The sequence below is a fragment of the Hippichthys cyanospilos genome, chromosome 3 (genome assembly GCF_059441005.1).
Source record: "Hippichthys cyanospilos isolate Australia breed blue-spotted pipefish chromosome 3, RoL_Hcya_1.0, whole genome shotgun sequence".
Classification (NCBI taxonomy): domain Eukaryota; kingdom Metazoa; phylum Chordata; class Actinopteri; order Syngnathiformes; family Syngnathidae; genus Hippichthys; species Hippichthys cyanospilos.
The window spans coordinates 30,358,898-30,375,245 of NC_142371.1; the positions used below are offsets into that span (position 1 = coordinate 30,358,898).

A 16,348-nucleotide genomic window follows, 5' to 3' on the forward strand; every position below is an offset into this window, starting at 1 on the left:
ATAGTTTTTAAAGTGAAAATGTAATAAAATCTTCCAAAAAGAAATGTTATGGCATTTTATTTATACAAAGTTGATGTAAAAAGTATACATCATTGGTCAAATCTCTTTCGCACTTAAAAAAAGAACAACAACAATATTATAGACTTTTTTTCTAATCTGTTGTAAACTGTGCATAACAAGGAAGAAACGGTGATTAACTCATTTAACAACACTGGGCCAACGGGGGTACATCATGACCGGTGAAAAAGAGGTTGTTTGTCTGAGCAAGTATTGTCGAAAAATAGTTTTCCATGTTATAACAATTGACTTTGAGGGAAATGGGTACAATACGTACAAGTACTGTGATTGTAAAAGCGGACTCGTCTCCACTTTATACTTGGCTCACTGTCAACCTCTCGTGGCCAAGTATTTTAACACACTTTTAACATACGCTTCGTATTAATTATCTTACAGTCAACAAAACATACAGTATTAGGAAAAAAGTAAATGCTTCCCTAATCTAATAGTAGTATATTTATATTATATACTATACGCTATACATATACTGATATATACAGTATACTATATAGCACTTGCTACTGCCTCAAAAATGTATAACAACAAAAAAGAAAATGCCAGTACAACATGAAACAATTTGTGTATTTGCTGATATGCACTTACTTGTGCATCTGTATATTTGCCTCTATATTTCAAACACGTTATAAGTGTGCATTCATATGCACCCGTGCGTGCGTGTGTTTGCGTGTGTTTGTGTGTGCGCGTGCGCGTGTGCGTGCGTGTGTGTGTGTGTTGTGTCTGTACAACTTACATAAATCTATACAGTACGCTGTTTTGTTCAAACTTGAACATTAGTATTCCCCCACGTTCATACTTTGGAGCGATTCCATTGCGTTGGGGCACTTGAGATTCATTATCTCATTCATACTTGTGGGAAAAGTCTGTGGTCGTTGTCATTCAATTTTTGATCACTAGATGTCACTAAATGTTAACTGGTATTCATTTTTCAGACGCAGCACTTGTACGGTAAAACTTGCACTACAACGAAAAACGAAGCAGTTAACAAATGAGAGGACTCTAAAGTATATATTTTTTTAATTTGTCTAGAATTGCCGAGTAACTCAGGGCAAACTGTAGCCTCGTTGCCTGTTGTTGAAAACAGTTGAACTGGTTATCCTCCACTTCAACATCGATTCATCCATTCTTTACTTTCTTTAACTTTCACAACTTAATTTTGCTTCTCGATTACAACGTTCAACGCCGACCCTAAATGAGGAGAGGCGGCTATAGGAAATGGATGGATGTTCGTAATGCTTTATAATAATGCTTTTATTTTGTGTCGCAAAAAATAACCGGAAGCACACTTCTCCGGGTTGTCGCTAGCTTTTTATGTTTTTGCTCTTGGTGTTTGTTCAACCGCCTGAGTCAGAAGGTGTTTGCAAAGGGACGACATTCCGCTGAATTTCCACTGGTTACCTGCCGGTCTTAGGTTTCGGCTTTACTTGACGTGTTTTGTGTTTTAGCATGGCTCTGAAGCAGTCGACGCGGAGACGGTACTGGGAATTAAATGTCACTCTTGTTCCAACAGTTTCTTCGGACTGAACAGTGCACCGGGAAGTCTTGAACTTTGCGGCGAAATAGTAGAAACGGCGCTTGTTCATTTCTCAGCAAGAGCTATTCAAGTTCTCGCTCGGTTCTCGGTTATTCTTTGTTTTTCGGGTTGACTTTTCACCCCTCACCTTCTGGACTCCGAAAGTGGAGGCGATCACTCGGAGGTGGTCTCAAAAATGGAGGCTGTTATCGAGAAGGACTGCAGTGCGCTCGGAGGACTCTTCCAAACTCTTATCGGAGACATGAAGGTAAGATTAACGATTATACTACATGTTCCAACAGAGCAGGCTGGTGTAACTTCTGTGTGGTGTCGATGATTTCCCGGAGTATATTTTGCTCACTTCTAATGTGAGCCTTTGTGTTGTTTTATCTTTTAAACATCTTAAAACATTATGTGGGTAGGCGGGTCCCCCCCCATGTTTAAAATGAAACATTTCGTACAGGTGTGTTATTGTTTTTTGGGGGTGGAGGAGATCCATTTGGAGGTAGACAGGTGAAAAAAGGGCGTCTATTTGTTTTTTTTTTGGTTTGTTTTTTTTTCTAACATATTACTTTTACTGCCAATTAGCTGCTGTCTCAGCTGCTGTACTTGCACCGATGGAATGGAAAGAATTTGACCGTCGGAGTGGAGCAATGTCCGCCCGGTCTAAAGCGGGTGACATTAAGGATAGGGGGGTCGAAACAATTGTTATCACACACGTTTGATTCGACGCAAAGATTTGCCACCTACACTTGGAAGGAAAATGTATGGGAAAACATTTGGGTGTCTTAATTTGCTTCGTATTGGTCATAAAATGCGGTTTGTTTTTCACTTAAATAACAGAATCAACCCAAACATTTTTTTCCTTCTTTTTATTTGAAAATTACATGTTAACAGTGATGGGAAGTAAGACTGCTTGGATTTCCAATCTGGTGGACCCTCCTTTGTCAGCAATAACCTATTTCAAAGGTTTCCTATAGATAGGGGTTAGATTTTGGACCATTCCTCATCAAAAATTGTTGCAATATAGCAAAAGATTCCTGGATTGTCTGATGTCACTAGCTTTCTTAAGGCCATGCCATCAGATCTCAATTGGATTGAGGTCAGCATTTTACAACTGGTACAGCACCACTCAAAAGTTTGGAAACAACGATTATGTTGCATAACACATCGTTAAAATAGATTGTAAGGAATTGCTATAGCGCACCAACAAAAATAAGAAAATTAGCTTTTAAAGCGACAGTAAATATGTTAGCCATGCAGGTTGGAGTTGCATCACCGAGCAAGCCAGCAACGGCATACCATATCTGACCAAGCACGAAACACAAATTGTGCATAGGGCCTCATCCTTCATAAGGGGCCAGATTTCTGCACAAGGCGACGCATTGTCTCATATGCACAGAGAATGCTCAAGTGATGCGCATACATACTATAATGAGGTGTGCCACATGCATGTGGTGCATAGTACGCAAAATTCCCTAGTCAACAGCAAACTAGTGACAGCTGCAATGACAGCACTCGACATGTCTGACAGTAGAGCGTTTTCCTGGGGGCACTTGCCGAGAGAGGAGTGAGTTGACATGTTGTGCAAAAGACACCAGGAGCAAGTTAAAAACAAAAGCAAAACAACAGTAAGCTTCTGTGGAAGGTGGACATGGATGAAGACTTTGTGATGAGCCACGTGTTTGATAGGACTCTTTAAGAGCATTCCCCCAGCCCTAGTATCAAAAGTGTCCCAACGTTGTTCGTTTCATACATTAATTGATATTCCACATTTTTTATTGAAGCATTGTCTGGCTTTCTCTCAACATTTGTCTGTTTGATTAAAATACAGCATGTTCTCAGCATGTCTCATTGCACCTCTGGGCCAACAACAACAACGAAAATACAGATCCATAGTTTATTCTATAGTTACAGCCCGTAAATGTGTCTATTCTTCCCTTCATGAAAGAAGAAGCGATGAGTACTGCAAGCATAAGTAATTTGAGCGAGTCAGACTCTCTCTCACTGCAGTTGGGCAAATCTGAACTTGTGTGTGACACAGCCCAGATGTGTATTTTATGAAACTGTAATATCAACATTGTTTGGTGATATCACCGTTAAAAAATAAGATATTAATTTAATATATTTTGGTGTATTTGCATCACTGGTTATTGAGATATCAACAATGGTTCTTTACAACGACTCTGGAGTGGTTATATTTAAAGGTCCGCCAGTATTCGTTAAAACAAGCATATTTACCTGACAATGAATTTATAATGAATATATGAACAACTGTTTTAAAAGCAATCTTAACGATTGAAATAGACATAAAAAAGAGGGAGGCCAAAGCCAACTAGAACATATTTTTGCAAATGTGCCTACTCAGTAGGATCTATTTAATTCTGGGAGCAGCTAGTGATGTAATGTAGAAGGGTAAAAGTTAGTTGATGGAAAGAGCTTTAGGCTAGTCATTGTTGGGTGTAATGTTCGACAGAATAACATAACATTCCTAAGGCACTTGACAGTAGTAGCACATCACTGGCAAACATTTGGTCAAGCCCTTGCCTCTCTTTATCTTGTGCGGTTTCACTGCTGACTTCCATTTCATAGCCTGCAGCCTCCTGTGAACACCATATTTTCCTGCCATAGTTTAGATTCAGTTATTTTCGGCTATTGAGCCAGAGACCTCAATTTGGTAAATTTAGACTCTCATTAGATGCTGAGCTCATTATGACATAATATTAATAGTTTTGCTGTGAGGGGACTTTTCCCAAAGAAGCCAGTGACCCATTTTGCAGTTCTACAGGACATGATGGTAAATATTTGTATTCATGATTGTTATCTTTTTGAAGGTAAAGTAGTATATTTGGAGAGTGACTTAAGTAATCTGTTTTAGAATGAGCTACTAAACTGCACCTTATCTAATGTTAAGTAACTAGAAATTGACATGGCAATGACACGAACACTTCTTGTTCACAGAGCAGCTACCCGATATGGGAGGACTTCACCACCAAGGCTGGCAAACTACAGTCACAGCTCAGGTGAGCTTTTGCTTTGGCAAGCCATTTGCATGCTTATGATGGCTAGTCACTTTGCGGTGCTACATTCATTCCACCAGTGAATCAATGACTCACCAATGACCCCTTAAACAGTATTTTCAAAATTGGTAGCCTTTGACCATCAAGCATTGTCAGAAGCTCTAAATGCCCTTTTTTCCCCCCATTCTGTCTGTTTGTCCCTTAGTTCTTTTTGAGGGACGCTTTTACTGGCAAACATTTTCAGCAGCAATTTATTTGAGAACTTACTATGTGTCCATATACAATTAATACTTTAAAAACACATTTTGCCATTTGCTGTCACCAGACAACGACATCACATGTGCTCAAGGCACAGGCACACTACCAATAACAGGTCAGCTTGCAAGCGTCACATGACCCAACCCAGAAAACAGGTGGGCGGTCATTAGTAGTTACTTGGGCCCTGAGAACATTGTCATTTTCAATCAACCTCAAGTAACAGAATGTGTTTTTACAGGTATTAATTGTACACATGTAAGTAGATATCAAATTAATTATAGATAAAATGTTAAATTTTTGCTGAAAATGACTAGATATATAAAGTAGCCCTTTAAGGCTGTTAATTAGCACTCCTCCATGCCAGTCTTTTGCTAATGGCCGACATTTCTTGCCACTTCTCTTGGTCGCTTTAAGTGGCCACGTGTCAATAGACACAACAGCTCATGACAGCTGAGATAAAAGCCTTTTGTTACCCAAGTACTGTAACTATGGCTGATTAACAGTGCACAGCAGATCTCTTGCCTGGGAAGTGTCCTCGTGTTCCAGGACAGACTCGTAGTGACAGCTGCATAAAGACTCAAGAACTTAACAATAGCGTCCAGCGGCTGCACTGTGTTCCATTCCTCTGTTTTATCAGTGTTACGACTGATTTGTGGTGATATGTTATTCCAGAGTTACCATCATTTAGGGGTTAAATATGTGACCCTGTCATGCTTAAGATCAGTGGAGAATTTTGGTCTTGTTGCTAATGACTGCCTATTTGACAGTAAGGTGTCTGTGCACTGCGTTAGTGTAATAAATACAGTACATTGTGGCCACTGACTGTTCAGGTGAAAGGTTTATTTTGGCCAATGTACTTGAGTCGTTGCAATTACAGCTGAATGGTGTTCTATCAGTGTAAACCTTTGAGATTTGTCATACCGACGACATAAGATAAAGACTTGCAATAAACCAATTTACTGTGACCCAGTATCAGTGGAAACCATAAAACAAGAAGCTCTCCATGTTTGTTAGCTGAAGGTGTCATCATTTCGGTCACATTAAACTCAAGAAGATCCTATACCAGTCAGGGATAAGATTAATACATTTTGAAGGGCAAGTCATGAATGTAAAATCAGCAGCGAAATCCACTCATTTGTGTCTGTCTCAGGTTGGAGTGAAATGAGTCCTCAGGAATTTGAGTAGCTCGTTTTACAAAAAAAAAAAAAAAAAGAAAGCAAGACTTTTTTTTTCTTGCCCGAGATACCTGCTTATTTTTGTATACATCAGAAAAAAATGGTATGTCAACGTTGCAGGAGCAATTGTTAATGCTCAGTATGACAGTAAAACGTGTCGGATACATGGTGCAAAGGCCAACTTCAAAATAAACCTTAGTTTACCAAATGATATATGGACATGATTGACTTGGTACGCTTTTATTTTGAAGTTATTCCCGGTAGCATGTTGCAGTGTAACAGCCCGACTATTCTTTTTACTGTAACTGTTGGTCCCAATACACAAATCAAATAACTCAATGTTGCTATGAATTCATGTACAATTGTCAATTCAGTTCAGCAACAAACTACGTAGTTATGTTAACGTTGATGTCCTGGAACTGTTGCCAGTGTTGGTGTTCTCTGTTATATCTGCGTGTACCATAAACCAGCTGCCCTATATTGGCTGGTGGGCAATGGAAGAGTGGTAATCATGTCCGCCTCACAGCTCTGAGGTCCACAGTTTGCTTCAGGCTCTGGCTCTCTTGTGTGGAGTTTGCATGGTTTTCCCGTGTCCATGTGGGTTTTGTCCAGGTGCTCCGGTTTCCTCCCACAGTTACAAGGCACCATTTTAGCATGAGGGGTTTCTTTCCACTTCATCTCTTTGTGTCGTCCTTCCAATTAAATAAGCCAACTGCAGGAGATGTATGCATTTGGCCAAGGTGTTTTTTTTTTTAAACAGTTAATATGGATCTGATCACATCCAATGTTGCCCACATTTTAAATGTTATTTTCCTGAATTATATTATTGTAAAATTGAATATGAAACATGTACAATATTTACTTGGCTTGGGCCTTTTCACACATTTTATGTTAAAAACTGTGAACTGTTAAAAAAAAGTGTATTGATGTGTATGTACAGACTACTGTGTTATGTCAAACTCTTAATGATTATCGGACTAAACACTCTGCCGTGGGTTGCAGTAGATGGGCCAGCTGTTTTGATGCCATTTATACTGAATACCTTATTAGTGTTCACATCGCTAAGAGTGCACTTCCTACTTCTTCTGATGGTAAACCTCTATCCAGCTTTTTTGGTCTGCTTTAATGTTTTCTGTAGCCACTTACAATTTAGCAAAAGAAGTAGTTTTGACCACAGCAGAGCCACCCCCACACCCAATCCACCCATAGAACTCTGTAATCTGTTGTGGGACTGGGTTACACACACACACACACACACACACACACACACACACACACACGGTCAAACACACCCACCTTCCCACGTTGGCTCTGATAAGTGGCTAGCAAGCAGTGCATGTGGCATACATCTATGTGTGTAATGATGTCCTTGGGGTACTGCTCTGTAATTAGCCCCTGCGCACCCCTCTCGCAAAGCACCTAGGAAATCAACCAATTACAGTGTTCAGCCATTTTTTTTTTCTCCAACGATGGCGTTTTTCTCCCTCCTGCCCATTTTGGTTTGAGTGCAACACAACTTAAAAGAGGTGATATTGCTGATTTCTAATCATAGTCTCCTTTGGTCTGTTTGTTGGCTGATTCAGCTGTGTCTCTTGAGGGATTACTACATTTGTAAAGGGGAAGATTCCCTGAACAATAAAATCACTTTGAGGTTTAATCAGCATACGGACAGAAAGACAGTATATTCAGTATATGTTTCTCAGTAAATTACAACAATATTAAAGAAACAATTGCAGTATTTCAAATCAGCCATTCAACTATTATGAGTATCAATTCACAATACATTGTGGCTTCTGTCATTTTATGTTGAGTCTATTTCCCCGCACATGTTCACAACCCTCTCTCTCTCTCTCTCTCTCTCTCTCTCTCTCTCTCTCTCTCTCTCTCTCTCTCTCTCTCTCTGTCTGTCTGTCTGTCTGTCTGTCTGTCTGTCTGTCTGTCTCTCTCTGTCTGTCTCTGTCTCACTCACTCACTCACTCACTCACTCACTCACTCACTCACTCACTATTAGCCCATAGCTTACTAGCAACATCACCTGCTCTTTTTCGAAAACCGAAAACTTACCCCATAGCCGACTTCATTTGTTTGAACAGAAGGAAAAGTTCTGTATTTTGTTTTCGCCTTGCCACACCTGAGCAGGCTTGATGTCTCGCATCTACAGATACTACTGGTGGCAGCTTTCTTGGAACAGTTTTACAAACTAGAAATGAAATATTTGTATAGTATAAATGCCATTAATATCATAAAATTTTAGGGAAAATGCTATATTGGAATAGATAGGTCTTTCTGCAAAATGATGTCCTTGTTTTGTTTTTCATTTTTTTGGGCTGGGTGTTATTTGGTCTACCAAAATTACTATTGGTACTTAGTATCAGTGATGGCACAAGAGTTGCGTACTTGTTCAGGTATCGGTCTGTAAAAGTGGTATTAAATGTTCCTACTTAAAAGGCATATAACATTTTCTCTGATTAATAAATGGGATGATCGTTACAGAAATAATTTCTAAAAATATAACTGAATGACAATCTTTAATGCTGTACAATGCGATATTAGGATGCAGTTATTTTAAAATGTAACATCAATTCGGTTTGTTGAGTCAAAAATGTTTTCCATCCCATTGTTTTGTTACACTGCTAACTAACCTACATGCAATGGCTAAAGTACAGTTGATAAATTATCATCTCAGCGTTGGTTGAATTTTAGGTTCTGAAATGTGCTGTTAAATTCACCCTCTTTCCAAGATCCAAATGAACCGCAGCTACATTCCACATTTTGCTGCACTAAGAATAGACAGTGGCAGCAGCACTCAATGTATCATTGTCAGAGGTTGAGCACTCTGCTATACTTTGCCACAGTGTATGAGGAGTGAAGGTTGGCTTGGCTAGTCTTTTATAAACTGGCTTCAATAAAATTTAATCTCTCAGAAGAACAGGTGTTTTGCGACTTTTAAGATGTAAGAATGTTAATAGGATAATAATTCCTGTGAGAAAAATCGTGGATGTGTCCTTATAGCCTAATTTCTATGCCTTGGAACCCTTTAACATGAATAGCCTGAACTGATCAGACTGTCAGAGCATTCAGTTCATAGGTTCATAGTATTGGTTAAATGATCTGTTGGCCAAAGGTCCCCACTGCCAGCTCTGTACTTTAAATAGAAAGGAATCTGAGTATGCCTATGTTGTATGTGTGTGTGTGTGTTTTCCCCTGGTCAAGCCACACCCATGAATCTTTTGGTAAACTCTGCTCTCAAACTGCTTATTAGCCAATACTACACTTTTATGAGCTATTTGTACAATAAGAAAAGTGGTGTTCTGTCAGTGGTTATGAAAAGTCTCGTTTGTTGTAAAGAGTTTTTGTTGGACCTCGGAAGTAAACAAGTGCAGTAAGTATTCTTTAGTAAGGAATCTGATTTGCCTTGTCCAATCTTTCCTCATAACGGAATTTCCTTATGTGGGAAACTACGGTACATGTCCTGAGTGAACGTTCAAGTATGTTAACAAAATACAGTACATGTGGAACAACATGATGTCAGAGAAATCTCTAAAAGAAGATTAGGACAAGCCTAGCTGCTGAGCAGCAAAAAGAGTAACTCAGACCAGCCAAGATTGACTTTTCTATACCATGGCATGGGGAAAAAGCTTCGGCGAACGAACTCGTGAGTTCCCCGGCACTAATTCAACTGCCCAAGCGCCCCTGCCTGGTTTTTATTCATTCAGCAAAGCATTGCACATTACAAGACATAACAAAAAGAGCCAGTCGGGCGCCACCAACAGCTGTACCAAGGTCCCAGCTCACACTTTCCTGCGTCAACAGCTTTATCTAAGGACTGGGGCGAGATGAACTAGGACTGCACACATGGATAGCAATGCACACTATTCTAGACAAGAAATAAGCACTTAATGATAACAACCTAATATATGATTTCCTTCACACATGAGCAATAAAATGTGAAAATATACTGTCCAAAATATGTTTATTAAACAGAAACTACAGTATTCAGAACATGTACTGTATATGAAGTAGTTACATCAGTTCCAGAGGAGCAACAAGCCACTCTTCCTTGTTGAATCTGAAACACTTTAATTGAGCTTGAAGGAACATAAATTGGCCCACAATGCACATGCAGACAAATGGTCAAATACTGTATTAAATTATAACTAGGTATGTATAGTACCGATACCTTATTATATCAGGCTGATCCATCCATCCATCCATCCATCCATCCATCCATCCATCCATCCATCCATCCATCCATTCATTATCTGTAGCTGCTTATCCCCACCAGGGTCGCAGGCTTGCTGGTGTCTTATCCCAGCAGTCATCAGGCAGTGGGCAGGGGACACCTTGGACACCTGGTTGTCAGCCAAGTATCAGACCGATACCAAGCCTTATTTCAAAGTATCCGTACTTGCTATGACAGCCGGTACTGGTATTGGCATCTCTTGAAACGATTTTAGGCTCACAAACGAGAAATGACAAAATAAAAGAATCGAACATTGCAGTTAATTTGAAATAAATGACACTTGAAACAAAATGCTTTATTGGAATAGGTAGGTATTTTCGTTTAACGCAATTTGTCATTGTTATTCGGTGTTATTCGAGTTTTGGGTATCAAATGTAATAGTGGTATCAATACTTAGCATCATTATATGTGACTATTTAAGAGTTGAGTGTGTTTGGATATCAGTCTTAAAATTGGGCATTAAGCATCATTAATTTTAACCAGTGCATGTAAACTGGGACTTCACAGAGAAGTTATAAAAAAGTAGTACTATGTCTTGAGAAAAAGGGTCATTGCTTACCCCAAATCACCTTCAAACACTTTTAATTTAAATATTGTTATCAACACTTGGGCTGCAAAATAGGATGCTTTTTTTGGGAGGGGTTGTTTAGCAAGTTTTTTGATGTAACTGAAACTGGTTTCTTTTCTTTTTGTAGAGCCACAGTCTTCGCCTTGGCTGCTTTCTTGGATGCTTTTCAGAAAGTGGCTGATGTGGCCACCAACTCGAGAGGTAGGAATCAAAGCTATTACTTTGTGGCATTTAGCAGGTGCTTTGGTCAGGGGAACTTGAAGTAAAACATTTACCCAGCAGTCCTGAATCAACTGACACACATTAACCACCTTCTATTGTCCAGAGTGCTGGGAATATTTTTTTTTTAATTGGTTCATTACCAAATGGGTATTGAATTCTTCACTATGCTGTTGTTAGCGGCAGGATTGGCGTTGTGGCATTGTTTTGACTGTGCTCCTTCCATTGACTTAAACTCCGCTACATCTAGACTAGCAGACACATGTTACACACACTTGGTTTTACGAATTCATGCCATTAAGTTACTGTGTTGTCAGTGTGTATCGGCTCTTTTGTCGTGCTCTCATTTGTGTATGTGCATGCATGTGCGCCTGTGCACTGACAAAATCATGTAATTGTCTTGCTCCTTAGCACAATTTCCCTCCACTAAGGCAATTTCTCAAAATGTTTTTATCAAGTTGGCTTTTTAAAAGGAACAGAAAATGCTTTTTTTGTTGTAGCTGAGAGAAGATATGCATTTACATTTGGTTTTAATCCAAACCTACAGTTCACAAATCATACAATACTGATGATTATTTAGAGTTTAAATATTGATTATGATTATATATGATTATTTAGAGTTTAAATATTTACCAAAGTACCCTGAATTCTCTACAATCTACAATTGTTGTTACATATCTGACAAGTGAGACTTTCAGAACTGTAGTCAAGGATGCTGTACTTGGTGGGTGCAACGCACTCTTGAATGTTCGACTTGACAAATAATTGTAACAATACAAATGTGAAGAAATCACATAACACATTTTCTCAAACAAAGTTACCAGCCCCATGCCAAACAGACAAAGCATAAGAATCCCCGCACATTGGTTGCCATTCACATTGAAATGTACCATGGCCAGCGGTTCAGAAAAATAAAACCAGATAATTGGCAGAACATTTATCATTTCTCAAAGCTAGCAGCAACCTTTGTAGCTGATACTGTAACGCCTTGACGTTTTGAAGATTGACAAGCTGATCTATCGAGTCTGCTGACTTTGATACAGTATGAGACAGCCGTTGCTTCTGTTGTTTTTATAGTTGTGAAGAACTTGAGATGAAAGTTATTACTCTGGCACTATCATCAAAAAGCTGAAATGCATCTAGCATTTTCCGCCAGACTGTGTGGGTTCTGTTAAAACTTTATCTTTGATGGAGTTTGATTAGAAAACTCAATGTTAAGTTGTGAGAAAATATGATGTCATCGAAGACGCATTTGATAGTTTACATGTATGAAAATGTATTTTGGTAATCTAAATCGCAAATCTGTTTTTAGAGTAGTAGTGCCCCAAAGAACATATTATTTAAAGAACATTTTGACTTAACCCCTCCCTCAGAAACACAAGAAACAAAACCTTTTTTTTTTTGTTAAAAAGAGGGATCATTTGAACAATTCAGCAGTTCACATGACAACCACTCTTTCAGGTAATTCTTTGTAGTACTTAATGAAGGCCCATATTATGCAAAAGGTCTTTCCAAGCATGCAGTTGACTTGATGTAAATAGCTTACCTAATACCTCAGACGACATAAAGGCATATCCGTCGGTCGTAATAAGTGTGTGTCTCCATGAATTCCATATGGCCTTTAATTCCAAAACGGGGCCAAATCACTGATTATTAAACGCCATATATGGAACACACCAGACCCAGCTCGAGACATGTTCACATCACGCATGTGTGTGTGTGTCACATGTGCTTAAGATTAGCATTTACATTTGTAAATGTTTCGTAGTCATCTCTTTTTTTTATTCGGTGTTGCTAATACTCATCACAACAGGCAATCTTACTGAATCGTATTGAATACCCGATCCTATTGTCTATTGAAATTAGTAAAAACATTTTTTTTTCAACATACATGAAAAAATTACAGCTGATAATGAATGTGATGTTTCAGCCCTCTCTGTGTCCAGTGAACTACATTGACTGGAAAAAAAAGGAAGGACCTTTCCTCTGTGCCCTGCTCAATTCATGACTTGGCTTCTATTACAGAGCAGCTTCAGATCCTGAACTAGTCCACTGCCTCAATGCCTTCTTTGAAAAGTCTGTCCCTTTTTTCACTTTTAGCCTAAGCGTGTAGAGTGTCTGTTCTCTTAGAGTGTAGAATCCCGTTCTCTGTACAACTTCTTTGCATGGTTGTGAATCAAGTTTCTGTTCTTCCCCTTTGACCCGACCCCATCCTGAGAAACTTACAAATCACTGCAGAAAGCAATTAAACCACCTAAATGGTCAGAAATACACTCAGCCTTAGATTTACGGGATCTTGGCCAAGTACAAACTTGCACAACACCCTCAAGCACCACAGCAATTGATAAATACTGTGTGTGTGTGTGTGTGTGTGTGTGTGTGTGTGTGTGTGTGTGTGTGTGTGTGTGTGTGTGTGTGTGTGTGTGTGTGTATATATACAGTGGGCCCCCGGGTTACGAACTTAATCCGTTCAGCGGCTACGCTCGTATCTCGAAATGTTCGTATAACGGGCAATCCAAACCCATGTTAATTCGTGAATGCGTGCAACGCGCGCAAAAGCCTTAGGTATTAACATCACGACTGTACACATATATTGAGATTGAGTGACATAATCTACTGTACAGTTGCATTAATTAGCAAATATAAAGGAAAAATGTCTTTTACCCTTGGAACGACGTGACTTGAGCTGGGTGGAAGCTTAGGGGAGCAGAGACCAACTCAATACGGCGAAGCAGATATGCCATTGGTCTTACAATGTCAGAGTGACTCTTTCAGTCAAGGTGTAAGTCACGGAGATGCTAAAACATCATCCTCTTACTTCTTCCTTTATTGCTACTGGTAATTTTAGAAGCTATGTCTAACAGATAAAGTTTGCAAAGTCTTCACAACATTCCTCCCTTCCGTTTTTCACTTATTTTCTCTCATTCCTTCCACCCTGTGCCATCAAGCTAGATAAAGGCGTTCGGCCAATAGCATATCGGCATTTCTGTGACTGACGTGTGACGCCGGCCAATAGCATCTCCGTGAGTGAGACCGGGTGACCTTAATCGACCAATAGCATATTGGCATCTCCGTGACTGACTGATAATTATTCGCACTTTTTTTTTAAACGGTTGGAATGTATTGACAATTAATTTTAAAAAAAAACACATTTAAACCAATGACAATTCTTTGTCCTGCAATCGGCACATTTAATTTCATGTCAGCTGTTTTTCCCTTTAGCTGTACAAACACTTCACTTAAATGGTAATATATTTAGACACCGTGAGTGAGACAGTCACTGTGACGTTGTAAGACCAATAGCGTTCACGCAACTTCCACAAGCATCTACTGATGTTTTAAATGACGCAACTGCTAATTTTGTTGACGCAGTTACGCGAGAAACACATTTACTCAACGGTCGGCATATCGGATTGCTCGTAAGGCGAAAGGTTTGTACATAAGTGGGGGACAAAAATCTCCGTGATTCACGCTCGTAAGGCGAATTGTTCGTAAATCAGGGTGTTCGTAAGCCGGGGGCCGACTGTATATATATATATATATATATATATATATATATATATATATGCAAAAATGAGGACTGGAACAAAATTGTACATTAAAATGCTAAATTTCCATTTGACACTCTTGATAACTAAGCATGTCGGGATCATTTTTAGGACATTATTTTTCCCCAAAATTGTTACTAAGGTCTACCAGTTAATCCGACGATAACGATCATTTTAATGATTTCTCACAATAATTATGGAAGAGCTGTGGTAAATATGAAAATCAAGGATAATATGCTATGTAAATGTAATTTATGTTTAATTGTTTGTAAAATTCGGAGAAAATCACAATGTCCTATCACTTGTCAGATATTTGTAGAACGGCTCTTGGGGCTACTCATATGATCTTTGGGGGTTACCTGGTGCCTGCAGATGCCATGAAATTTACCCCTGGATTAGAGCATCATGGTTCATATAGGCTCCATTCTTTTTAAGAACAGTTACCTTTTAATTTGTGTGAATCCTGAACATTGCCCTTAAAGTGCAGAATAAAAAATGACATTTATTTTATGAATAGAAAACAAATCTAAATATAACAGACTCGGGACCTGTTCAGTAAATTACAGTTAAAGAAATGCCCTTCAGTTATTATAAACACTCTTCTGTGACACGTTACAATTGGAAGCTGTTGCCTATTGGGCCCTCCTTTTTTTTTCCTGCTGTGTTCTCTGTTATCGCTGAACAAAATAACGTATTTTTCCGACTATAAACCGTATCAGTATACAAGCCGCACCAGCAAAAATTGAGAGAGAAAAAAAAGTCACGGATAAGCCGCACATGACTATAAGCCGCAGGTCATAACGTCAGGTATTTACGCAGAAAGATGGTTAATGGAAGTTTTATACATTTATATTACTGTTGCTGTAAGCAACAGTGTCAACATATAAACACATTGCACATAATTCATACATACAATCACATATATATCAAATTACACGTCACAAACTTGTATCCAAGATCTTATATTAGTCATACAGATTTTTTAATACTATATTTTCAAAACTCTTTTTGAATACAGCCATTGAGTCACATCTTTCCAGCTTTATTTCATAGTGGTTCCACAAAATGACAGATACATAGATACATACATTAGATAGACACATACATTTGTTTTACTGGTGGACTGCCTTCTGGCAAAAAAAAAAACAAAAAAAACCTGCACATAAGCCGCACTGGACTATAAGTCGCAGGGCTCCAATCGTGAGAAAAAAAAGTTGCGGCTTATAGACTTTCAATAGACTTTCAATAGACTTTGAGGTTTGTTGATTTGCAAATTTATACAATTGCAACCTACAAGCTCATTGGTGTGAGCTGGCTCCATCATGTTCATCTGCCTTGAATCTAAAAAGATATCTCTTGTATCATTAGGTTTTGGAACTAAACCCATTCATGCTGCTGAACCTTATGTAGTTGTGACTGGACAGCTGATTATTGACAAGGACAGAGGAAACAAACAAGAACCAATATTTTTTTAAGGGAAAAGAAAGTAAGGCTAAATAAGTTCTCGTCAGAAAAGGAAAGAATCATTGATACATTAGTGTCACCAATGATGTTTGTGGGTGTTGCCTCTGTTTGCACTGTATTTTTGTTTAAACATGAACCTGGTCAGACCAGTGAGTCATGTCAGAAAAGCAGTCACAGGGCCCCCTTTTTTCTAAATTTAGGTTTTCTTTTCTTTAACAAGTAAAGCTTAACATTTGTACTGAAGACCACAGTCTCCTTAGACCTT

At 38.8% G+C, this 16,348-nt stretch overlaps 1 protein-coding gene across 8 annotated transcripts in view; it reads left to right on the top strand.

The window, feature by feature from the left end:
- The first annotated feature begins 1,415 nt into the window (after positions 1-1,415).
- The window catches only part of LOC148426805 (protein MTSS 1-like), a 36,359-nt gene continuing 21,426 nt past the window's right edge, over positions 1,416-16,348 (top strand). For all 8 annotated transcript variants that reach the window (XM_088411085.1, XM_088411086.1, XM_088411092.1 and 5 more), the window contains exons 1-3: positions 1,416-1,856; positions 4,550-4,611; positions 10,980-11,053. In XM_088411085.1, the coding sequence (XP_088267211.1) occupies positions 1,785-1,856; positions 4,550-4,611; positions 10,980-11,053 (208 nt within the window). In that variant the 5' untranslated portion in view covers positions 1,416-1,784. The remainder of the gene's footprint in view (positions 1,857-4,549; positions 4,612-10,979; positions 11,054-16,348) is intronic.